Source organism: Dasypus novemcinctus, chromosome 26, assembly GCF_030445035.2.
Source record: "Dasypus novemcinctus isolate mDasNov1 chromosome 26, mDasNov1.1.hap2, whole genome shotgun sequence".
Taxonomy (NCBI): domain Eukaryota; kingdom Metazoa; phylum Chordata; class Mammalia; order Cingulata; family Dasypodidae; genus Dasypus; species Dasypus novemcinctus.
In genome coordinates this window covers 30,934,223-30,961,444 of record NC_080698.1, presented here as the reverse complement: position 1 = coordinate 30,961,444, position 27,222 = coordinate 30,934,223, and the positions used below count along the sequence as shown (strand labels likewise).

Genomic DNA, 27,222 nt, shown 5'->3' with positions numbered 1-27,222 from the left:
AATTCTGTCTCTCTCCAGTGTTGGAGTTGAACCCATCCCTCCCCTAAGTTCTCTAAGGCTTAAGTTTCTCTCCTTAAAATAAAAAAAAAGAGACCTATTTTATAGGTTGTGGTGAGAATTAAATGCTTAATGGCTGCTTTATAACAAGAATTTAGTATGCAGTGTTATGTTATAATCTGATACCTCTAACCCTAATAAGCACGTTTCAAATGTAGAATTACATTTTTTCATCCTTAATATTAAAGAAAACAATACTGTGGAAATAATCCTATAGATTAGATAGCCTATAACTTTGTTTAATTTTAATTTTTCAGAGTTCTATTATTTGGTAGAAATCTCAAGGGAAAGAATATATATATATATTTGTATTGGATTTTTGAACTTTTCTTTAAGGGAGCCCAGAAGAAATTCTTAGGGATAGACTTAACTCTGATTCTGGGTAGAATAAAAATGTGCAAAGAAGACGTGTGTGTGTGTGTGTGTGTGTGAGAGAGAGAGAGAGAGAGAGATACTATATTTCACAAATGGAGTACATTTCAACTTTTTAGGTCTTCCGTGTCCTTACACCTCCTTTATTTTCAAGCTGATTGCACTAAAGGCACATTTCAGGTCTCTATACTTCAAAACCTGCCCAGCCTGTTTTGCCTCTCTGTGAAGGATCCTGTGACTGTGTTTGAATAGCACCGGGCATTTTATAGTCTGAGGGGTAAGCACAAATGGCAGGCCTGGGGTCTGCTTCTCCAAGTATCTCATGGCTGGAGAAGACATCCCTCTTCCCTTGTTGAAATCTCCTTCTCACTGAACACTCTTACGTTGCTGGACAAGGTTTTCTGGTAGAATTTGTGTTACGTGCATCCCCCCTCGCATCCACCATAAATGAATCCCTTGGCAAATTGCCCAGCTGGGCCAGTTGTGAAATGAGGGTGATGATAATGATTCCGAGTTACTGAGGTTATTAGAATGGGCTGGTGGGTATGAAACCACTAGGCATGCCCGACATGTCGCTTCCTTTCTCAGGAATGTTAGGAAAGAATAAATCTCCCTTTGCCAGGGGATATGTTGGTGCCTGTTTGAGGCCCCTGAATCCATACTAAGTTTCAAAGCACCTCAGTGGTCTGAGCTGTTCCTGCAAATGAAATGGTGGGGATCTTACCGAACTCTATGCTTTACCAGTGTAGATAAACACACAAAATAGCACCAGGATTATCTACTCATCCAGGATGCCCTCCTGGGTGTTCCACAGACACAAAATCTCTCCTGCACTCTGTATTTGAATGATTAATACCATAATCCAGGCGCTCCAGGGCTGTGCTTCCTTTAAACAAAGTAGTCACTTTGACTCTTGGGTTTTTTTCAACTACTCTTTAGCCAGCATTTCCACATTTGTATCTCAGTAGTTCCTTATCCCTATTGATTACTGTTTGATGTACTACTTTAATACTACATCGATGTGAATTGTAGTCTTATTGCCTGAAGCCGACAACCCTCACCTACCTGCATGTCATAGCATCTATAATCTGAGTTGCCTATTTAGATATTAGATATCCAGGAGGCCTAGGGTTGAAATGCACTGGGAAAATGCACTTTGCACATCTTAAGTTTGATAATTAGTTCACTTCAGTCCTACAAATATCAATTAGGCCCCGACTCTATTTTGTTAGGATATTGTGTTAGGCTCTGGGGACACAAAGTAAATAAGATGTGAGTCTTACTCTTGATGTAGCTTCCAGTCTAATGTAAAGTCTATTGTTAGCCTAAGTAACAGGCAACCCCCACATCAACTGGCATATCAATAAGGAAATACATCATCTCACAGAAGTGGACATCTGGAGGTGGGGCAGCTCACACACAATCCACGGAGGTTCCAGTAACCACTATCAGTGATTGTCTTGCTTAAATCACCTCTCTGCACTGGCTTCATCCTCAAGGTGACTCTAGCAGTTCAAAGCAGGTTTCCCAGAAACCCCCGCAAGTAAGTCTTCCCTTCCCTTTGGTCTTAATGGCCAACACTAGAGCCCAAGAACTTTGCCAAACCACCCACTTGGTAAGAAGAATGGGATGGCTATAGTTGACTTGGTCTGATCATTTGGATGGAATGGATGCTGGATAATCACTCCATGAAGAGAACAGATGGACAGACATGAGAATGAAAAATTCTCTGTAATAGAAGGCTCTATGAAATTTCAGAAGAAATATCTTTGCATAGGCTACCACATTTAATCATTCATTAATGAAAAACTTTATTTTTATTAAACTAAAAGGTTTTCTGAAGTCTGTATAGGTTATAATGATTGTATCTCCCAAGGTCTACCTCTGTGCTTCTCACACTGGGGTATGCACTCTCCTCAGAGTATATTAGAAAGTGTCCCAAGAGATTATGGGAGAAAATAATAAACATGGTACATCTTCCTAGATCATCAGTTTTATTTATTGTATTTTTAGGGAAAAAAAGCAATATGTTACAAAGAAGAATACAAAATCCATATGAACCTTTAGGATAAAATAGGTAAACTCAAAGAAATTTCTGGCTGTTAAAATTGATTGATAGTACATACTCACTCCCCTTTGCCATGTAGTTTACTTGGATGGAATAAGTAAAGAGGCTCTATCTCCATATGTTTTCATTGTGTGGAAGGCTTTAAATTAATCTGGATGCTCTTCTCTCCACACAACTATATTTCAATGACTGTGGGCTTTTAAAAATTCTTCTCCAGTTTGAACATAATCTGATGTTTATGGTAGTTGTGCTTTATAGGGTATATACAATGCTTGCATTTTATATATTTCTGTGCTGCATATCTTAACTTATTTATTTTAATTATTTATCCTCTCTCAAACAATATAATAATACATAAGGAAAATGGCATTCAAAATGGAAGCAAAGAATGCCAGTAACTGTTACCATTCTCAGGACTCTTGTACTTAACCCATTAACAGACTTAAGTATTGTATTTTAGAAATAGAAACAGGGAACAAATCTACAAGGCAGATGAGTTCACATCTTATCATGCTTCTAGCATAACTTGAAGTAATAAAAACAGAATGAGGGAAGCAGTTGTGGCTCAACTGATAGAGCATCCACCTACCATATGGGAGGTCCAGGGTTCAAACCCAGGGCCTCCTGACCTATGTGATGAGCTGGCCCACGCACAGTGCTGATGCACTCAAGGAGTGCTGTGCCATGCAGGGGTGTCTGCCACATAGGGGAGCCCCACACACAACGAGTGCATGCCATAAGGAGAGCCGTCCCACATGAAGACGCGCAGCCTGCCCAGGAGTGGTGCTGCGCACACGGAGAGCTGACGCAGCAAGATGATGCAACAAAAAGACACAGGTTTCCAGTGCTGTTGACAAGAATGCAAGCGGACAAGCACATGGACACAGAGGGCGGACAATGTTGGGGGCGCAGAGAGAGAAAAATAAATCTTTGAAAAAAAACAACAAAAACAGAATGAGTTTCTGAATGTCCCAAAGCACTCTTAAAACGGACTTTAGAGAACTAAGCCACTTAGGAGGAACAAATATGTCATGGATAATCCTTGCTCCTAATGTCAAGATCTGTCTGAATCAGATCAAATTAAGATTAATATGGCTCAGATCCAGAGACCTTGCCCACCATCTTCTCTCTTAGCACACAGTATCCCAACTCTATGAAAAATATCTGACCCTTAAGCCATCTCACCACCCTTTGGGTCTCAAACCATATTATCCCAGTGTTTTGGGTTGTGGTGTTTGTTTCTTTTTTTATCTAGTAATAATTGGCTCTAGTCCAATACCAGCCTCAGGTTTCTGCAGCCTTCCTCCTTGGAGATTGCTTCCAGACCTGAGGAGTAGGTTCCAAGCTGTGTTATTCTTGGCTCTTAATTGATTCAAAGCTCTCACTTAAATTACACCTTTATTTTATTTTATTTTTAAGGAGAGGAAGTGCTCTCTTTTCATACGGCCACAAGTAACTTTAACATTTCCATCTCAATTCATAGATATTTATTGAGAACCTACCATGAGCCAGGCACTGTGCTAATCCAGTGTCCAAGATACAACAGTGACAAGACAAGCATTGTCACTGCACTCATGGAGCTTATGGTCTAGCGGGAAAAGCAGGCATTTTAAACCGGTAACTTTAAACCTCATGGGACCTTGGAATATATGACAACCTATTTCTCCAACGTGAGTTCCCCAACAGAGTTATAGGCATTTATCATTTCCTCACACATGATTCTTCTACCCCTTTTATTTGAACTTATAATTAGCACTATACTGATTAAATATATGTCTCAGAGACATAGATCTACAGTCTGTTCATATGCCAGTTGAACTCTGAATCTCAGAAGAGTTGCAGTCAATACCTACTCTCCAGCTCATTGGACTTGCCCAGGACAACTAACTAAATGATGATGATAGACAAACGTAAAGGGGGAATGCAACGATAGACAAAGTAATCATACTAATATTGTAAATAGAAAACATGTAACATTGATATAAAGATGTTACCAGAGGTTCTTGGGGATGAGGAGAATAATAGGTGGAACATAGGACATTTTTAGGGCTTTGGAATTAAGCATAAACCACGATGTAAACTATGACTTTGGTTAGTAGCAATGCTTCAATATTTATTCATCAATTGTAACAAATGTACCACACAATTGTAAGATGTTAATAATAGAGGAAGATGGGAGAGGGAGAGGGGCTAGGGTATATGGGAATCCCTTATACTTTTGATGTAATTTTTCTGTCATCTGAAACCTCTTTAAAAATAAAGTTTATTATATTAAAAAACACACACACACGAAAACATGATGGGTGCCATCATAGGGGAGGTTGAAGCTGCTGTGGTGAGGAGCTCATGTGTGATCTGGGGGAAGTCAGCATTGAAGCTAAGGCAAAAGACAAATGGGAGTTCATTGGCTAAAATTTTGGGGGTGGGAAAGAGTGTTCAGGATGGAAGGAGCAGCAAATATGAAGAGCCAGTAGCAAAAGAAGACTGGTACAGCCTTTTGTAATGAGGCAAAACATAAAACAGACAGGTAGACAAAACGCTTAAATGGTTATTCAGAATTACAGAGCAATCCTTGTAATCAAATGTCATGATTCAACATATTTTCTGATTTAACCAACTTTTTCCCTTCACAAGTAGAAACGCCAGCCCAGGTTGAATGAATATAAATATGTTTGAGTACAAATTAAGTGACTGCCCTGGGAATTCTGTTTGAGCTGTTTTCCTTGTTTTGAAAGACACTAGAGTGAATGAAGTAGAAGTGCCAGGCCTCACAAGGGGACATAAATTCTCAGGTTCTCAGTAGATCAAAATCCTAAAGCTTTCCCTGGTGAAAGCAGGACCACAAGCCTACCACCGTGCTATTCTAAGCTGTGGGGAGTGTGGTGCATGAACTACCAAGTATTGACCCACTTGACAACGGATACAACCTATTTCATTTGCTGTTTAACAATTTATATGAATGGGGACTGCTAAAGTAGAATGAAGGCAATGATCACTGCACTTAGGACTCTTCTTTTAAGACTTGTTTTTTCCAAACATTTTTTCTTCCCTTTAAATCCAATTTGACCACTACCTTTTTGTTGGCTTCTCTAGAAATATTTGAACTCTATTCTATAGGATTGCCCTTTTCTGCTATTTTTTAAAAATATTTTTTCATATAAAGAATACAATGATTCTATTTCAGTAACACAGATTATCTCTAGAAGGCTATACAAGAGATAAGGAACAGTAAAAGATTTTGGAAAGTGAAATAGGCATGGCTGCCACTAGCTTACATAGCATTTTTGTGTAATTCAGAAGAAAATGACTCTTTTCTCAGAGCCATGAGTTAGGGCTTAGCCAGCAGAACCTGGCTAGTTTACAAGGCAACTTACTGCCTCAGCCAGGGGCTGTTATGCAGTGAACAACCTAAATAATCTTACATTGGGATCTTGGAAATGTGGAGCTGGGACCAAAAAAAATGGGAGGGAGGCGTACATTTCATTTACTGGATAGCCTTTTGTATGAGTACATGTGTACTTCAAAATTAAAAATTCAAAAGTAATATGAAGTAAATGAATAAATAAAAATAAAACACAATTTTAAAAAAGTAATTGGTAGCAGAGCAGGTATAGCTCAATGGTTGAGAGCCAGCTTCACATGTATAAAGTCCTGGGTTCAATCCCTGGTACCTAATAATATAATAATAATAATAATATATAGTTTCCTATAGACCACCCCTTTTTTTTTTTTAGGTACCCAGGCTGGGAATAGAACCTGGAACCTTATACATGGGAAGGTGGCACTCAATCACTGAGCTACACCAGCTCCTCCAAGTTGGTTTTTTTGTTTGTTTGCTTGTTTTTGTTTTTAGGAGGTACTGAAGATTGAACCCAGGACCTCTTATATGGGAAGCAGGCACTCAACCACTTGAGCTACATCCGCTCCCCTCCACCCTATTATTAACACATGTAATTTTTTTTTCAAATTCTACTCAATTTATCGATTTTTTAAAAGATATTACATTAAAAAAATATGATGTCCCCATTCGCCCCCACCACCCCCACCCCACCACTTCCCCCCCAGTAACACTCTCCCCCATCATCATGTCACATCCATTGCGTCTGGTGAGTACATCTCCAGGCATTGCTGCACCCCATGTCCCGTGTTCCACACCATAGCCCACACTCTCCTACGTTCCATCCAGTGGGCCATGGGAGGACATACAACATCTGGCAATTGTCCCTGGGGCTCCACCCAGGACAACTCCAAGTCCCAAGAATGCCTCCACATCTCTTCTCTTCCTCCCCTTCCCTGCACCCAGCAGCCACCATGGCCTCTTTTTCCACATCAATGCCACATTTTCTCTATTATTAACCACAATAGTTCATGAATAGAATATCATTAAGTCCACTCCGATCTTTACTGTATTCCTCCTTCCTGTGGACCTTGTCCATTTCCACATCTATGTCAAGAGGGGGTTTAGATTCTACATGGATATTGGATGCAATCCTCCTGCTTTCAGTTGTAGGCACTCTAGGCTCCATGGTGTGGTGGTTGACATTCTTCAACTCTAACACATGTAATTGAACTTACAATTATTATACTTCATGAAAGAGCGTTCTTATATTTGTACTGCTAACCACAGTCTACCAATTCTAAGTCATGGACTATAGCTAGTGGTAGTATTTTAAAATTCTTTAACCAGTTCTATCAAAAGTACCGCACTGGTGCAAAGTGTCAACAATAGTGGAATATATGAAAATATTTTATTTTTTGTGTGATTATAGCCATTCTATTGGGTGTGAAGTGGTATCTCATTACAGTTTTGATTTGCGGTTCTCTAATGACTAATGATGTTGAGCATCTTTTCATGTACTTATCTTATATTCATATATCTTTTTTGAAGAATGCCTATTCAGATCCTTTTCCTGATTTTTAAAATTGGGTTATTTGTCTTTTTATGATTGAGTTGTAGTTCTTTATATGTTCTGAATGTAAGTTCCTTATCAGATATAAAATTTGCAATATTTTCTTCCACTATGTGAGTCATCTTTTTATGCTCTTGATGGTGTCCTTTGAAGCACAAAATTTAAACATTTTGATGGAGTCCAATTAATTTTTTCTTTTGTTGTTTGTGCTTTTGGTGGCATATCTAAGAAACACTGCTTAATCCAAAGTCATGAAGATATACCACTAAGTTTTCTTCTATGAGTTTTATAGGTTTAGTGCTTCAGTTGATTTTTGTATATGATATGAGATAGGGATCCAAATTTATACTTTTACAGATGGATATACAGTTGTCCCAGCACCATTTATTGTAAAACTGTTCTTTCCCATTGAATTATCTTGACACCCTTGCTGAAAATCGGTTGACTTTAGATGTGAGGATTTATTTCTGAATCTCACATCTATTCCATTGACCCATGTCTGTCTTTGTGCCAGTACCATAACGTCTTGAGAGCTGTAACTTTGTAGTAAGGTTTGGGGTATCTTCAAATGAAAGTAACAAAATGCACAATACACTTTGTAAGGTCATTTACTGTTTACATTTCATTACAAGTTGCCTGGAAGTAGGCTGCTTTCAGGTTGGTTTGGCATTAGAACAACATCATACAGGACCTAGTCTTTTACCTCTTCTCTACTATTTTTGATGTCAGTAAATGTCCTCATGGTCACAAGATGGTTGCTACAGCTCGAAACATCATTTCCTTATGCTACAGGGTCCCAAGCAGGAATCAAGAAGTGTGTTAACAAAATTATTCTTGTGTTCTTCTATTTCGTCAAAGAGAGAAATCTTTTCCAGAACTTTTTAGAAAGCTTCTTTTAATATCTTGTATGATCCCTTATATGAATCTAATTCATACCTGGAGCATGGCTAATAGCCAACCATGAAATCTGATGCTCTGCAAAAGAAATGGCTAATTCATACATAACCAACACTATCTGCCAAAATATATAAAAATGGAAAGAATAAAACTGAAATTGTTTGTAAGCCCACCAGCCAGAGATAATAATGGAACCCTTTCTGGGTGAGAAAGTCTACCCAAAGTTCTTTGGTGCCAGCTCCTACAAAAATGAAACTCCTATTTTCTTCCTCTGTTATTAACTCAAGACTAAATCGTGCAATTCTTCTCTTCATTCCTTTCGAATACTACCTAGATCTCCCTGAACTGTTGGTCTGAAGATTACACAACTGGTTTTTCAGCTTTATAAAATAACCATAAGCCTTGAGACTTGTATCATGCTGCTTTATCTTCTTGTAGACAATCATTTTATAGGTGAAAACAGTGTGTCACTACTGCCAACTCTAAATTTATTTTTTAGGATAGCGAGATAAAAGAAATACTTTCACATCCTTTTTCTTGGATGCTGGACTTTGCTTTTCTTCAGCTCCTGCTGCTAAGGGCCAAATATTCGAAATTCCTAGCAATGATCCTACCAAATTATTCTGTATTTTTTAGTGATAATGGGAGAATGATCTATTATTATAACCCATTGCCCATATTTGTTTGATGGCCAGAGAATATCTGGCTTTGCGAGCTGTCACTACCTTGCAAACCACTGATATTGGTTTATTTCTCTTCTTCTTTTTTTTTTTTTTCATTTTACTCCTGTTTTCTGAACCTAGCTGGTGCAGCTGATGTTTGAAGAGTCAAGATTTTGCATACATCTTCTCCTTTTTCTTCTGCCATTTACAGAATAAAAGTAAAGATCCATCCGGCTTCAAGTAACTGCTCGATCTCCCATAAAAAAATTCTGTTACTTTCATTATGGATTTTTTTCTCCTCATTGTGTTTTAATCTTACTAAAATTAGGTAATCAAGGGAGGATTTTTTGTCATATTTAGTTCCTGGAGTAACAAAATATGTCCTAGAGTCATCCATACCTATAAATTTTAGTATGAAGCCAAAATAAATTATAACATAAATCCAAAAGAAATTTGTCTTTTTGTTTCTCAATTAGTGTAGAAAGACTGAAAAGTTAACAGCTGCACCATTTAAAACTGTTCTTAAGTGCTTTGATCTTCAGCAAATTACCTGGCTTCTCTATGCCTCAGTTTCTTTGTCCATGAAATGTGGCCAATTATTTCATTCCCCACTTGACCTTGGAAGAATATGGTTAAGAATCAACTGAGGATATATGCCTCCTTTATTTATTTAGAGAAAGGGTGCTATGTAGATCAATTTATTACAATTTTATTTTTGTCATTGTTGATGTACATTTAAATTAAGTGTAAATAAAAGGTGGCAAATTATGAGGGTGGGAAGTCAGTCACAAGATTCATACTATTTCTTCTTTAAAGAAGCAGCTTCACCCTTTCTTTCTGATCTACATAGCCTTCTTTAGAACAATCATCCCCTTGAACAACTTCAAGAGTTTTCACATCTACACAGATGACTTCTACAATTTAACCTGGCCAGAATATCCAATATCTATTTAGTGGATTAACTAGTAAAAATGGGTAAAGGACAAAGTCTTATGTGCTGCTCTCTATTTTGAACTTTGCATACAGTAAAGGTAGCATCCCTTCCCTTTCCTTGAGCAAGGAGAATTTGGTCTGTTCAAATAATGGGTGAAATTTTTTAAAAAGATGGGAAGGTTTCATTTTTTGTTTTTTGTGTTTTTTTTTTGTTGTTGTTGTTTGTTTGTTTGTTTTTTGTCTTCTAGGATGGGAATGAGTGCCAAAGAATAGAAGCAGAACAGATTCATTGGTGTTGGGGTATTATTTATTGAACTTTGTAATGTTTTAGCCCTTTATGATGGCAAAAAGCCATTCAAAATTATGAGGCAGCGGCAGGCCCCAACCAGCCTACTGGTCAACCTTTTGCTAGAGGTTCCTCTACCAAAGGATTCCACTGCTCTTTGTGCTTCCTTCCATCTCCTCCTGCTTGAGGCCAAGACATAGGAGGTTCATTGCTCTCTCTGCCAATAGGAAAGAGGAGAGAAAGCAGAAAAGGAGGGAGAACCAAGACCACCTAGTTCTGGCTCAAGTAGGATTGAAAGTGAATTGAATTCCCACCAAGCCCTCCTCTCTCCTCCTTGGTAATGGATGGAGAAGGCAAGAAGAACATACAGAATCCCTGAGCAAGTAGCCAGTCTTCCTCCTTCCCTCTTGCTACCTCAGCTACCACAGGAGAGGAGTGTGGCACCCCAGAGGCATGCACCTTCACCCACCAGCCTCTCAGTCCATGCTGGGTATTAATGGTCCCTGGGGCCTGAGAAACAAGCTGACTCCTTCAGCTTAGTTAAGTGGACATTGCCACCACCCCATTTCAAGCCCTTTTCTTCTCACTGCTACTTCCCTGGTCTCAGCTAGACTTCCCTGGTTGCCACCTACCTCTCAACATCCCCTCACGCCCTTTTCCCTCAAGTTCCACAAACATCGAGGCCTTCTTGACACAGGGCTTTAGTACTTACAGCTTCCTCTGCCTTGGACCACTGTTTGTGCCTCCCCCATCCCCTTCACCTGGCTATCCCCTACTCAGCCTTCAGAGCTCAGCTTAAATGTCTAATCCTCAGGGAGGCATTCCCTGACTATGCCCCCCCTCCCAGTCACACAGTACTTGTTCCTATTACGGTCCCCTGTGGCAGTGCCTGCCCCTTTACAATATGTATTCAAGTGTCTGACCTCCCCACTCTCAGCCCCACTGAGATAGAGATCATCTCTGTTGTCACCAGTGCGTTCTAAGTGTTTAGATGCATAGTGCAAACTCAATAAATATTCTCTTAATGAATGACTGTATATATTTTGGGAATGGATGAACTTCTTTCTGTATTCACTGTTGAGACAAAAAGTCATTCATTTGTCAGTTCAATAAACACTTATTGATTGCTTGCTTTGTTTCAGGCCTTGGGCTAAGCAGTGGGGGAACAAATAGGAATAAGACCCTTTTCCTCTTCCACCAGCAATTTCTGAATGGGGGTAGTTACCACCCTACCTAGGGGCGTTCAATAATATGTAGGGATGGTTTTTGTTGTTGCTGGCATAATGCCTGGGGGGACGTCTGGCATTCAATGGGTAGGACCCAAGGCCACTAAATATCTTTCAAGGAGGCGGTGTCCCAGCCAGCTCCCCCACCCCTGTAGGGGGCTTCCTCAGAGAGCTTCGGTCTCACAGGGAAAAGTGAACCAAAAGGGACGATGTCCTGTCATGTGTACAATGTCCCAAGGGAGAAATTCCCCCTTGAGGTGAGTGGGTGAATATTGGAAAGTTATTTTTTTAAACTTGCCAAAGAAAGGCTTTGCCCCTGCTGAGAAAGCCTCTAATTTAAATGAAATCATAAAAACCAAAAGTTAAAGTACCCAAATATCAATACCTGAAGACAAAAATTGCCGTTCTCCCTTTTGTGATTAATATTTTAAAAAGCAAAAGGAAAATAATGGGGAAATGGCTTTCCAATTCTTTCTCAAAGGGCTTTGATTTCATTACACTCCTTTGTGAGTGTGGAAAGCCACTCTAGAGTGTTTGATTTCTTCCCCAATCTGCCTTTTGGGAGATTGTTTTCCCACAACAAAAGGCATGTGAGAGGAAGAGCAGGGGTGTCTTATTAACCAGCCCAGCATCCCTGAGCCTCTGCACCAGGGGCATTTGGGGCAGGAGAGTCCTTTGTGGGGGCTGGCCTAGCACCTCTGGTCCCTCCAACTAGTAGCACCCTCAGGTTGTGAGAACCATCCCAGGAGGTGCGGGGCAGGGGTATGGGGGCGCGCTGGAAAGGAGAGAATTGCTTTCGGTCCATTGAACTAGACCTTGTTTTCTTCCACTTCAAGCCGAAGTCAGGCATTCATGGTCTTTTGAACTCTTTCCTTTACTAGAAAGTTAGCCCTGGCTCTTCATTGTCAATCAGAATTTAACCACACCATGTAGACAGTACAGTGGAAAAACACCCACTGGTATTTGGTGGACTCTGTTTTTTTGAGGGGCAGAGGGAGCCACTGGAAGCTGCTGATTTACCAATTTGCTCTCATCTCTTTCTTTCTGGATGCAGGGATTGGCAGTCTGTGCTGTCTTCCTGGCATTGTGCTCTTCTTCCTGCTGGTTGCTCAAAGGAGAACCTATAGGAGCCTCGGGGATAATGACAATTTCTCTTTTACGTTGGTAGCAGAACTCCCAGGTGTATGAGTAATGCTGTCACCTGAAGCATCTTCTTAAGCCCCTGGAGAGAGCTGCAGGAAATTACAGTGTATTGCAGAGAACACTGATGCTGGGGAGGAAAGAAAATCCTCTTTTTAAATTAAAAAAAAAAAAAAAAGCCAAGATAATTTTGAAGCTAGCTTGATTTAGCTCCCTTTCCACAGGAAATTTTAGACCAGCTTTAAGGGCGTGTATCTAGAATCTGGCTTGTCCTACATGGCTAGTCCATTTTAAGCAGGATACCACACTTGGGTCTCTTTTCTCCACTGCTCTACCTCTGGGTCCAGTCCCTGGTGTGGAGGAACTTGCATTTCTTTCCCTCTAAAGTCCCACTAGTCCTAGAGCTTTGAACCCCCCTTCTTCAGGAGAGGAAAACCATTTGGATAAGAAGAAGCTTCTATGTTGACATTGGTGGGAGCAAGATGTCTTTTCCCTGCTTGCATTCAGTATTGAGCCTACTTCTGAGTCCACAGGGAGGTTGACAATGGTGGTGAAGATGGAGCTACAAAAGGTTTTGGGGGGATTTAAAAGACAGCAGCAGTACTCCCCGAAAGCAAGTTACCACCAACTTTTACCCCCAACAAAAAGAAAAGTGATAGGAAAGCAGATGTAGATACTTAGTTGAATTAAAAAACAAAACATGGGAAGCAGACTTGGCCCAGTGGTTAGGGTGTCCGTCTACCACATGGGAGGTCCAAGGTTCAAACCCTGGGCCTCCCTGACCCATGTGCAGCTGGCCCACATGCAGTGCTGATGCGCACAAAGTGTGCCCTGCCATGCAGGGGTGTCCCCCGCATAGGGGAGCCCCACGTGCAAGGAGTGCGCCCCGTAAGGAGAGCCACCCAGTGCAAAAGAAAGTGCAGCCTGCCCAGGAACAGTGCAGCCCACACAGAGAGCTGACACGACAAGATGACGCAACAAAAAGAGACACAGATTCCTGTGCTGCTGACAACAACAGAAACAGACAAAGAAGAAGACGCAGCAAATAGACACAGAGAACAGACATCTGGGGCAGGGGTGGGGAGGGGAGAAAAATAAATAAATCTTTAAAAAACAAACAAAAAACACATCACATTTTACTTTTACTGTTTAAGGGTAAATAATTGTAATAATTCATGAATTGGATGTTTGGACAGCAATGGTGATTTGCCTTCTTTGGGTGCTTATCCTCTGCCAGCCACTTTACTAAACACTTTGTATCTTAAAATCCTATGTAGTCGATTCGGGTATTATGCCCATTTTATAGATGAGGACTTAGTGAGGTTAGGATGCTTGACTCAAGGTCCCACAGGTCTTGAGCATCAGGGATTTGAAATCAGATGTGTCTGTCTTAGAAGTCTTAGCTCCTACCCACCAAGCTCTACCCTAGTAGTTCTCCAGATTTAGCATAGGTCAGAATTCCCCAGAGGTGGAGTGAAAACTCAGATTACTGGCCTCACTTCCAGAGTTTCTGATTTTGAGATGGCCCTGAGAAATTGTGCCTCTAATAATTTCCCAGGAGATGCTGATCTCACTGGTCCAGGGACCACAGTTTGAGAACTCCGAGTGAGATTTCCTCTCTGCTAAAACAAATCCCATACAATGGGTTGGCCTAACAATAGGACTTTATTGGCTCAGGGTTTCAGAGGCTAGAAGGCTTGCTTCCTCCTGGGTTGGTATCTTCTGATTGGCTGACAATCTAGGAGATTTCTTAGTTTTTCTGCCACATGGCAATGCACGTGGCAGCATTTTGCTTCATTCTCTTCTGGCTTCTGTTGACTTCCAGCTACTGGCTGCTCCCTGTGTCTTCTCTCTTTATACCTGATTTCCTTTGCTTATAAGGACTTCAGCCATATCAGATTCTCGACCCCCACCCACCCAATCTGTGCACACCTTAACTAGTAACATCTTCAAAGGTCCACACCCACAGGACCAGGGGTTGGGACTTCAGTCTGCTTTTCCTGGGGGACATGATTCAACTCCCAATGCCCCTGTTATACCGTATCCCATTTTCTAACAATTAGACTGACTGTGGAAGTCTTGAAAGAAAATACCTGAGGTTGGAATTGACCACTGACAAAAGCCCTTTGCATAGAGGGATAACAGCCAAGGTCTTTCTAGAGCATCTCTTCTGAGAGGGTGTGTCAAGAGACGGAGATAATTGACCTGTTGTAGGTTTTATTCTGGTATTCCCTAGGCTGCCTGACATTTCCGAGAACACAGTCAAACTGCATTGTTAAAAAAAAAACACTAACACCATTCACTCATACTAATAGACCACTTTTCAAGTCCAGTAGTTTTCCATCAGCATGTTTTTTTCCCCAAAACTACTGAATACTTAGCCCATTTTCTTTTGATTCAGTAATGCCTAGTGTACTCTAATTCTATCTAAATACCCTGACCCTAGTCTTGGAAAATACTGTCAGAATGCTCATTCTCATGCACACACAGAGTCAATTCATTGTGAAGAAAGGTTTGCAAATCTTTGATTGTGTCTCCTGTCCTATTAACTGCTCCAACAAAAATTCTCAGGCAATTTTATTAGTAATAAAAGAAGCATCGTTTAAAATTTTTCTGATACTGGTCTCTGAAAACAACAGGGACTTTGAAGACAGAGTTTGTGTTCCACGTCTTTGGCCTGATTGAATTTCACTTGAATTAAGATTCTAAAGGCACATTTGAAACCTGAAATAAAGCTGATTTACTTGTCGATAATCTGTGCTGAAACCTTCTGCGCTAGTTCAGGAGAAAAGCTTTGGCACCTTACCTTTCTGCCACTTATTAGCAAAGATAACCCAGGTGTGAATCCGCCAATAAAATACAGACATTTGTCCTGCAGATGGATTCAGGGAAAAACTCCATCTAAATAAGGCCCTGGGAATTTTGCTGCAGTGCCTTTGCTATGAAAAATGCTATGGGAGTGAAATCTCACAGTTTCTAAAGGAAAATAAACTGGGGGTATGTGGGACTCCTCAGCTCCCTTTACAAAATGCCTTAGGCAGTATCAATTCCTCAGGGACAATTGAAAGAAAAAAAAAAACGACTAATTATCTGGTGACTTCATGAGGGGTGGAACAGTTTCCCTTGGTTTAGTGTGGAGAATCAGCTACCCGTGCAGGTTTGTACTGTCGCCTTCTTCAGGCTGGACATGTCCAGAGGCGGACTTTTCCCGAACCAAATCAACGATGCTCTTGTGGTCTTCTATTTCACAGCAAATAGTAACTGGAGATCATTGCAAGGGGCCAAGATCCTTTCTGTTTTTCTCATGAACTGACAACTGCATTGGAATTCGCAGTGCAAAGAGGGCGAGGGACCCTGTCCTCCTGCTGGCAGCAACAGCAGGTGGTCATTTTCTGAGACCCTCTGGTCAGGAGCAAAAGCAGGCTGTGGAGCAGCACACTCACTGTTGCTTCGAGACCGGTATCTTCACCTCCTGGCTCCAGCAGAACCTAGGAAACATTCAGGGCTTTTCCCCCAGGAGTGGGGTCCAAAGGGATGCTCTGGAGAATTTTTTTTTTTTTCCCCTTCTGCATCTGCGGCTGCCCAGAGGTGTTTAATCAGTGTGGACAGAGCAAGATGCCAGAGACCCTGTAGTGCAAAGCCAGGTGCTCCCCCAGGGCAGTTAAGGAGGCCGGGGCTGCTGTGTGTGCTGCGTGTGTGTGCAGGAGGTGAGAGCCCGGCGCGCTGAAATGCAGCTCCCCCCTTTGCCTGCAAAGAGTTGCTTCACTCCCCTCCCTGCCTGGCGCACTCGGGGAGCGCAAGGGGGAGTCCTCGCTGGCCAGGGCTTCCCGTGCCCTGGGAGCACGGAGGGCTCGCCTGGCGGAGCTTAGCGCAGCTTTCGCGGCGCTGCGAGCGGGCGGGGGTGGACACTGGGCTTCTGTGTGCCAGCCGCAGCCGTGGGCTGGCGGGGGCCCAATCCCGGGGCATGTCGCCGGCGCCTGGCCGGGACGCACGGTGAAAGACAGTTTGGCGGCAGGCTTGACCCCCGGGGTGCCCGCAGACACCGGCGCCGGAGCCCAGCCTGTCGGGCCGCTGTGGTGGAGCTCGTGGGGGCTGCAGCGGCGGGAGCCGGGGACCCCCGGGCTCCGAGGGAAGGAGGAGGCATGGCTTCGGTGTTCATGTGTGGAGTGGAGGACCTGCTCTTCAGCGGCAGCCGCTTCGTGTGGAACTTGACGGTGTCCACGCTGCGGAGATGGTACACGGAGAGGCTGCGGGCTTGCCACCAGGTGCTGCGGACGTGGTGCGGGCTGCGGGACGTGTACCAGGTGAGCCAGGGCGCGCGGCGCGCGAGGGGCCTTCCAGGATGCCGGGCGCTGGCGGGAACCTGCTTCCACCTGTATGATTTTATTCTCTCTTGCCCCCACCGCTCTCTTTTTAAACTCCTTGCGGGCTGCCTGGCTCTTGGATCAAATGCTGGGCAGCTATAGGTAACTATTGCTCCTCAAAGCTTGCCTTGAATTCCCCCCCCCCCCCCCCCCCCCCCCCGGCCATGGGGGCTCTTGTGAGTTAGTCCCAGCATTTGCAGACATCTCTTAGAGGGATGGTGTTTGTCTGGGCTGGCATTTAGCTAAGAAAGCTGCAGCTTTGCAGCAGAGGGTCTGCAGAAAGACTTTGACATTCATAGATTTCTTCTTTTTTAGTTCACTGGCGTGGGGCTAGGCATTTCAGGGGCAATGGTTTCATGCTAACAGGGCCTTCGTGAATTTGCATTCTTCCATTTAATTTTATTTTGATTTCCATCAGGCCACCCCAATTTGCGAGGCAGAGCCAGGAAAAGCTGATTCTGTGTCTAGTGGCTTTTGGAAGGAAGGACAGGAATTGTGAGCCCTTTGCAGGAGGATGACAGGCTAAGGAAGGGAGGGGTGGCCTGGCTGAGCGTTGGAATGCTTACGTTTGGATTTACTCCCTGTCACACAACACAGCCTCTTTATTTCTCTCTAGGTCCCCTCCTGCAGGCAAAAAAATTCAGCTAACTTTGTTCAACTATGAGATTGTTTATCCTATCTAGGACTGCAGCTTGCCAGATTTTTTTTTAAAACAGTATTTCATGAATTTAAAACCAAAAATTTTTTTGGTTTAAAAAAACCTATCTTGTGTTTAGGACGATGATACCAGGTGTTTACTGCAAGGATATAATATACATTTTCTTTCCTGTGATGTGGAATAGCTTTATTGTAGCCTCTGGGCTTCGCCCACCCCAAATTGATCATCATTATGGCTATAATTTATATCTCAATGTAGCATGTCCCATATGGAATTAAGTACCTGGTTCTGACAAACCATAGCCTTCCATAGACCAGGCAAAATTAAAAGACCAATGCCAAAGGTTAGAATGTGGGGGTATAGAGAATCACTGTCCCTTTGTCATCTTTGTTAAAATACAAAGAGCATTTTAGCTGTGCTTTCATGACTCTGACTTTGTACAGTGTGTGATAGCTTGCATTTGAAATGGAATCCAAATCCAGGTTGAGAAATGGGACAGCACATGAGAGTTGAGAGTATTAGGGAGCTGTGCATATATCTCATCTGTCACACTACCCAGCTCACCTGGCTTTTTGGAGCCAGAGGTATACCTTTCTCTCAGCCCTTTTCTCTCTGGGACATCACTTCTCAGCTTGGTCTGTAGGATAATGACCCCTACATAGTTTGGTTTGTTCTCTTAAATGTTCGAGCAACTTTCAAAAGGGGACTGCAAATAGTACAGCCAAACAAACAGGCTCTGGGCCTCCCTGTCCAAGGCTTCAGGGGATCTGTGGCTTACCTCTGATGCTGTTACTGACCAATTCAAACATGAATGTTCCTGAAAACCTGAGACCCCGTGAGTTCTTTATAAGGTTGATAGATAATTATTTTTAAGCAGAACAGCCACTTAATGGACTAAGCTACTAAAATATATGTTTTCTTTTATATAAAATGGATAATGACTGAGCCAATAACCTCTGATAATTATAAGAAAGAACATTTAAAATAAGGATGGCCATTTTGTGGTGGTCAACTCATAAGGAGAAGAAAGTAATTTCTGGGTTTACATTTTCCTGTGTCTTTGGAGATATAAGATGTTTTAAAAAATATTTTAAAACCTTGAGAGAACCATAGAATTCTTAACTATACCATTTGGTAACTATTTGCAAAGAAATGCCATTTCTTTAATGTCTTTTAAATATTGAGCAAGAAAGTCGTGACTTAATGTAGAACTGAAAATAAAAAATAAAATGAATTACATCTTCCATTCCAAGTTAGTCGTAGGAGTGAACCTATGTTACTTAATCTTACTATGTTTCCGTTTCTTCATTTATAAAATGGGAAATGTAATAGTACTAATAACAGTGTTGATAAGAGAATTCGTTGATGTGTAAGTTATTTAGCACAGTTCCTAGAGCTTAGGAAGTAGTCAATAAATGTCAATTCTGTCAGGATGATTTTTGTTAAGAGGAGATCCAAATCAAACTCACCAAATGAGTAAAAAGAAGTGACATTTCACACAGCCAAAAAGTCTAGCAGTGGTATGAACTTCAGGTATGGTTTGATCAGGGCACTGTGCTCAATCCCTGTGATTTTTTCAGCCCTGGTCTTGTTCATGTGTTGGCTTTATCCTTAGCTGGTTTCTTCACTCATGATTGCAAATATCCACAGCAATTTCAGGTCTTATGTGCACATATCAAACCATCCTGAAAGAAGGGGCGTCAGATTATTTAAAAATGTCAAAAAGAGTCCCAGTGTTCACTCTGATAGTCTAACTTAGGTCTCGTGTCCACCCCCACTGTCGTACACTGACTGGCACAAGGATTGGAATTACAAATTCAAGCATTCTCAATGGGAGTGATACCAGTCCTCCCAAGGGTTGGGGGGATTGTTTCAGTGAGGGGGGGGCAAAAAGGTATACTCCTTTTATATATAAAGCATAGCTCTATATACAATACATATGTGTGGTATATCTGTGCCATTAAAATTTCAGTGACTGGCAAACAAAAAATGTCTAAAAGGTCTCCTTTAGGAAGTAGTAATTTTTAAAAAGGTTAAGAAACACTGGATGTGGCATTGTTTATAAATTCCAAAAATAGATTTTGGATTATGTTTGTAAACTGGTCTGTTCTTCTGGGCATGATTAAATTATGTTTAGGACTTTGATTGGGTCACATCAGTAGGATGCCCTTGGTGGGCGGGGAATCACAGAGAAACTGTACTACCGAGAAGGTAGGTTGGAGTTTTGAGCTGGAGCCTGGGAAGTAAACACACTGGAGAGAGCAGAGTAGCTATGCCCAGAGAGAATGGAACCCTGGGGAGAGAAACAAAGCTTAGAGAGCCTGATAGTCTACAGCTGATATTGGAAGAAACTGGGACCAAGGAGCCTTAAGAGGAAGAGGAAGGCTGAATGTCAGCAGCCATCTTGCTCCAACATGTGGCAACAGACTTTGGTGAGAGAAGTAACTACCCTTTATAAAAGCCAACAGAGTTCTGGTATTTTGCATCTGGCTGACTAATACACTGGGCTACATTGATTGGGTTAGGCCAGTCGGGGAGAGAACCCATTTTTTGAAGTGGTGAGGATGGTTGGCCCCATCCAGACCCCATGTCTGTCCAACAATGAAGGAGGGTAAAATGCTTGGTCAGGATGTAACCGGCAATGTCCATTGCATCTACTCTTACTAGAATCTCAAATCTAGACCTCTTTAAATGAAATAGCTATTTTTCACGGTGAGTGCAAAGATTAATCACAAACACTTTTGCAACTATTTTGCCACAATAATTTGAGTGTGTGTGCTTATCTCTACAACACCCAACTATATTGCTATCCAGTAATTCTAAGTGTTAAACTATAGAGAGGAATGTTCCACTCTACAACCCCCCTTTCTGGCATATGAACTGGAAACACACACTGGGGAGTTACTTATGTTATTGAACCCAATTTTTTTTTATCATCTTGATGATAAAATGGTGTCATTTTTCTTGCTTCTAGTCTGAATAGTCTTGTTTGTAAGGAAATCTAATGCTCAATCACTCTAAAGAGAAATAAGGGTGGGGTGGGAGATATCTATTACATGAAATACCTGGCAGTCCCCTGGGGTATTTTGTTTATTCATATACTATAACTGAAATAAGATCTCCACCTATTCATAAGGTACCTGCCAACCACATTATTGCCTGGTTGGCAGAGACATAATTTCTTTGGAATTGAACATTTCCTCCACCTCTACATACTGCAGAGGCAAGTGACTTAATTTGCCAACAATCATGAATAATTAAGATACTAGCTATAAGGCATTTCTGTAGTAATGTGACTGAAGAAAAAGCAGGAGGCACTGAAGCTGCCTTTGAACAAAGCCTTGCTTCATGAGTGAAAGTTTGAATTTTGTTAAAGTAGCAGACATTGGCATTCACCAAGTGCAGTTAGGCTGAGTTCTAAAAGCTGATTGGGGGAAGTGGATTTGGCCCAACAGATAGAGTGTCCACCTACCACGTGGGAGGTCCAAATTTCAAACCCAAGGTCTCCTGACCCATATGATGAGCTGGCCCATGTGCAGTGCTGATGTGGGCAAGGAGTGCCCTGCCACGCAGGGGTGCCCCCGAGTTGGGGAGCCCCAAGTGCAAGGAATGCGCCCCGTAAGGAGAGCCACCCAGTGCAAAAAGTGCAGCCTGCCCAGGAATGGCACCGCACACACCGAGAGCTGATGGAGCAAGATGATGCAGCGAAACTAGACACAGATTCTGGGTGCCACTGACACAAGCGGACACAGAAGAACACACAGCTAATGGACACAGAGAGCAGACAGCTGGGGGGAGGGGAAGGGAAGAGGAATAAATTAAAAATTAAAAAATAAAACAAATTGAAAAAGAAGCTGATTTATTTTTAAAACAATAAAATTAAAGCTGATTGGTCAGTCATAGATCTATCCTGCTTATGTCTTGCCTGGATAGGTTGAGATATAACAATTAATCAGGTTAACAAACAATTGAAGTAGAGAATGATGGGAGAATGTTGTTGAAAAAATAAGATCAACACCCTTTGCTTCTTGTTAAGTGGGACACATTCTAACAAAACCTTCAGTTTATTACTTTGGGATTAGATTCTACCCCCTCCCAATGCCCCAATGTCCCAAGATAGAATTTCTAGTAATCCCTGAATGGAGTCATTGCCTCCAGTAGGAGGCAGCTTGGACAGAATCCAGAATATTTGACTGTATCAGAGGCTGGGTCAGCTCTCCTTAAGCAGGAAGCTGGAACTGTGGGTAGCAGTCATTTCTGAACACAGCAGAAGCTGTAGGCTCAAGCAGGAGCTTCAAACTTGAGTAAAATTTGACTTTGAGCAAAATTCTTCCCTATTTGAGCCCAATTTCCTCCAGGGTGAGAGAGAGAGCAAGCAGTAGCACCTGCTTTGTAGGATTTGTAGGATAGGCTGAGAAGTTCATGAGTTAATGTATTTTATGCTTAGCACCGTGCCTGGCACATAGCAAATGCTCAATAAATTTAGCTTCTGACTATGTGAAGAACCCAACCCCATAAGAGGTAATTTTAAAGGGTAATTGTTTTAATTTGCTTGGCAGCTAAGCAATATATCAGAAATGGGTTGGCTTTTACAATGGGGATTTATTTACTTGCAAGCTTATAGTTTTGAGGTCGTGAAAATGTCCAAATCAAGGCATCATCAGGTGATGCTTTCTCCCTGAAGACTGGCTGCTGGGGATCCTGGACTCCTCTGTCATATGACAAGGCTTATAGCTCCTGACTTCCTCTGGCTCGCTCTCTTGCTCTAGTTCATTCTCTCGCTCTGGCTCACTCTCTTGCTCTCACTCTACCCCGTTTATAAAGGATGCCAATAACAGGCTTAAGACCTACCCTGGGTCATGCCCTACTGAAGTAACCTAATCAAAAGTTCCCACCTTCAGTAGATTTACACCCATAGGAATAGATTAGTTTTAAGAACATAATTTTCTGGGGTCCACCCAACATCAAATCATCACAGTAATGAAGGGTATTACTATCATTTTTATGTGATGCTACTAGTTCTCGGATAACTGAAATAACTGAATTCCCACCTTTACATGTAAGGATATTCCATAAAAAAGACGAGATATTTTCCACAACAGCAACTGTAGGGTGGCTTTGAGTATTGGGACTTGAGTCCACAGAGTAGATCTCATGTTCTCTTTTAGGCCCATACATAAAATCAAGCAGGCTGTAGGCATCTCACCTTAGGACCTCTGAGGGGATAATCACAGTAAAGACGGTGATGATCACAACTGGTAGCACCTGAACTTTGTGTCTGACCAGATCCCCCAAAGGGCAGTTCCTCATTGAGCATTCAGTGACTTATGGGCCATACACTTTCAAGCCATACACTTTGCCTGCCCCCATCCTTCAATCTCCACAGTCCTTCTGATTATGTAGACTAGAAGAGGGGACGGGGGCCAATAAACTATGGCACATAGCCACGCTTACTCATTTATTTGTTGTCTGTGACTGCTTTCACATTATAACATCAGAGTTGAATAGTTGCAACAGAGACTGTATAGCTGACAATGACAAATATATTTACTATCTGGGCCTTTAGAGAAAAAGTTTGCCAATTTCTGGACTAGAAGAAAAGTAATATATCGGGTAGCAAATGCTAGAGGAAGAAATTCAGAAATTCAGAATTCGATCGTAGAAAAATAGACCTGAAGGTAATATGCAAGAATATTCTCAACAAAAATCTTGTCACTAGGAAATTAATAAACAAATATTCAGGATAAATTCACAGTACCCTCCTGGGTGCTTTGTGGTAAAATGTAATGATTGAAATTATAGATTGATTCATTCACTCATACCTAAAGGAATTATCAAGTGCCCAATGTGTCCCAGTTATTGTGCCAAAATATTAGCAACACAGAGTCAAAACAGACATTGTCCCTGCCCTCAAGAAATATACTGTCAAGTAGGGGAGACAGTTCAGGAAGTCAAATTCTATGAAAGGGCCCAGGGGGTTACAGAAGAACAGAGGAATGGCTCTAAATCACAGAGGAGTTAAGCACAATGAGGGAGGAAAGAGCCAAGGAGGCTTCATGGAGGAGATGATTCTTAAATCAATCTTTGAAGGAAATGTGAGGGTTAGGTAGACAAAGAAAAGCAGAAGGGCTTTCCAGGCATAGAGCAACATGACTTTGGAGGAGGTTGTTACAAGGAGTTTTTTAAAGCTGATGGGAGTGGGAGTGCGGGAGAGAGATTGAGAGTAACACCAGAATTTGAATGATCTTATATTTTAAGATTAGGATTTCAGAGTTTTTCTTCAGAACTTTGCAGAGAGGGGAGAAGATGATACTGGAAGTAGGAAAGGAAGGGAAGTTAGGAGTCTGTTCAGTGGTCTAGGTGTGATGTAGTTCTGGCTAAGATGGGTTTTGCTGTGGTAATAAACAACCCCAGTATCATCGTGGCATAAACAGTAAAGGTTTATTTTTCACTTGCACTACCTATCCAACCATAGATTGACTGGAGGCTCTGCTCACCACTATCACTCAGGCTCACAGGATGCTCTAGAACATGCCAGTTGCCACAACAGAGGGTACAGAGCTCTGCAGGGTCTTACACTGGCAATTAAATGTTAGGCCTGTAAGTGGGTCATGTGACTTTTCACAAGTCATGAGAAGTCTTTTGAGAAGTCACTGGTGAAAACTGGTAACGTGACCACCAAGCATAGGGGTCAGGAGATGCATCCCACCTGGAACAGTGTGAATGCTGGTGCAGATCCGGTTCCTTTGGAAGCAAACTCTGAAACAGCAATTAGCAGGCAAGAAGTGTATTAGAGAGTGACCTTATATTCAGCACCGGTGGAAGGAAATAGAAAGCAGAGGAAAAGCGGGGCTACAGTTCAGGCTCTACGAAGTGAAGTCAGCTACCAGCAGCGAGTAACACGTACAGAAAGGAGAGAAAATTTGGTTGATAAGTGGAATAGGACTCTACTGGTCACTGAGGAAATTCATTCTCCTCTTTTGCTGGTGACCAGAAACTGAGATTTTATGGTAGGGAACTAAAATACTAAGGAATCAAAAAAAAAAAAAAAAAAAAAGGTAATCCATCTTAATATTATAGCCCAGCCCATCATTTAACATAAAGAAATTTCTAAAAGACCAAGTCCCTTAAGGTCAGCAATATTAGTTTCAGGATCTTGGAAATGCATTTTTGAAACCTTTGTTGCACAACTTGAAAAGCACCAAGTTGAGTATGGTGAATCCTGCCTTTTCAAACTTGTGTTTGTATTTTCTCATCCCATCTTTTCTTGGTGGGTTTGCAGCATAAAATAACTTCCTTGCTCATCCCCTACTTGTGTTTATTCTGAACCTTATTTTTGTGATGCCCTAGTTGTTGCAGAAAGATTTAAATGACTCAAATGGAGAATAAGATCTTCCGTTTCAAATTTTACAAACAAGATTGTGTGACTTGCAGCATGGAGAGGAGGCAGAAATTAAGCTCATATGAATAAAGCTAAAATTAACATCCAAATATAATTACATATGTGTGTGTATATGTATTACACATACATAATAGATGTGCATTCTGACACCCTTGAAATAAACTTTCACTATGAAAGAGGATAGCAAATATGGCAAAATTAAGTAGTCCCATTTTCCCCTTATGTCCTAATCATTTTTATTTTCTTGAATTTTGTATTTGGGCAAAGTTTTTGCTAACATAATTATTTGCTTTTTAACTAGTGCTTTTATATAATTTCCCTTTCTTGTCTTGATTTATAGCTACTAAATATTGAGCAGCTGCTACTTGCAAGGCCTTGTGTTTGGCACTTTACACATGTTTATTGTCTTTAATTTTTAAAAAAACTTTTAGAGACTCAGTCAGTATACAAAAATATTTAAAATAATACAGCTACAGACCCATGCTCCCACCACTCAGTTTTAAGACAGTTTAACATTTTGCCATATTTGCTTGACATACATTTTTGTAGTGAAATAAAATTTTACAAAATCATTTGAAACCCCCTTTGTACCTTCCCTCTTTCCCCTAGAGATAACCCTACCCTGAAGTTGTGTTTTTTCATTCCATGCATGTTTTTATAATTTTGCCACATATGTTGGTATTTATAAACAATGTAATTGTGCTTTTTGTGTTTGTAGATGTGTCTCTCATTATGTCGTAGATGTTTGTATCTTTCTGCCACTTAATTTTTTTCTCAAAAATTTTTGGGGATTTACCTTTAAATTCCATAACCCCTGTATTTCATTGCATATGTCAGTCTCTTGTTGATGGACACTTAGATTGCTTCCAATTTTTTGATGTACCAAAATGATGCAGTGAAAAATTTTCTATTTGTCTCCTTGTGTATGTGAACAAGAGATTCTCTAGGGTATATACGTAAAAGTGGAATTTCTAGAGTTTCAGCCTTATTAGATATTATACCTTATCTTTGATCCTTATAACAACTCTTCAAGATGGTCTCATGTACCCTTTGTATTAATTTTATTTACTTATTGGCAAATATGCCAGGGTGCTAGAATTTGAACACAGCTCTAGCTGACTCCAACATTTAGCCTCCTGCCAGCATTTATTGAAAAGTAAATGGCATAATTTATGTATGGCAGGGAAAGGATAAAAGAATTGAGAGGTGACTTCTAAGGGATAGGGAGTTTTTCTTTTTGGAGTAATGAAAATGCTTTAAAAATTGATTGTGATAGATAAATACACAACTCTGTGATTATACTAAAAGCCATTGATTGTACACTTTGGATGGATTGTATGGTATGTGAATATATCTCAATAAAATTGCTTGAAAAAAAATAAAGAGCACATAAAGATTGATACTTATCACTTAATGACTCGGCAAACATTTGGTGGAAACATAGCCTAGTGCTTAAAAATGAAATCTGTGAACCCTGCCTGGGTTCTGATCCTGACCTTTTGTTAACCATATAAGTTCTCTGAGACTCAATTGTTCCTGTTGTAAAATGTGGATAATTACAGTACCTAGCTCAAAGGGTTATTCACCTGGAATTGTAAAAAGCAGATGTGTTAATATTGTAAAACATTGAAGACAGTGTTAGATTTATGTGTGAATGGATGGATGGATGAATGGATGAGTGGATGCCTGGCAAATAATTAATTCCGTTAATTTCCTCAGTTTTTAATGCATATGAATAACCTTTGGACCTTGCAAAAGCTACAGAAGCTTTGACTCCTCTCTCCTCCTTCCCCCCAGATTAAATATTATAGGAAAATAGAGTCCTTTCACCACCGTGGAGAGACACGGTGCTCACATGGTTTCCTGGCAGAGCTTTACATCAGGAGGCTCTGGCATCTTAATGTTTCTGTCTGCTGTGCTTACCCTAAGAAAGCAAAGATGGTCACACTAGTTGTTTTGTTTCTGTTCCTCCAGGAAGCTCTTAAATTTTCTTCCTCCCATTCCAAACCCCGACTCCATAGCTAAGATCCCCAGATTCTCATGCATAAAGGTGGGGGGACCCCTCTGGCTGCTGTCTTTCTCTTCCCACCTGTGTGAGCTCCCTTGGATACAGACCCTTAGAGTCGCATCTGCTAAGGAGACCTAGTTATTATCACAAGCATCAAGCTACCCTTGGGTAATGTAGTCTGCAAATATTTTTACAGGCATTAGTTTGTCTCATTAAAATGTGATTAGATGCTTATATCC

The 27,222-nt window shown here is 41.2% G+C and overlaps 1 protein-coding gene across 4 annotated transcripts in view; it reads left to right on the top strand.

Annotated features, from left to right (window-relative positions):
• The window catches only part of FRMD4B (FERM domain containing 4B), a 365,011-nt gene that overhangs the window by 151,873 nt on the left and 185,916 nt on the right, over positions 1 to 27,222 (top strand). Inside the window, exon 1 of one of the 4 annotated variants that reach the window (XM_058288629.1) lies at positions 15,690 to 16,855. The exons of 2 other annotated variants lie outside the window; for them this stretch is intronic. In XM_058288629.1, the coding sequence (XP_058144612.1) occupies positions 16,694 to 16,855 (162 nt within the window). In that variant the 5' untranslated portion in view covers positions 15,690 to 16,693. Of the gene's footprint in view, positions 1 to 15,689; positions 16,856 to 27,222 lie in introns of those variants that run through there. One more of the 4 variants, XM_058288633.2, reaches the window with a different exon arrangement.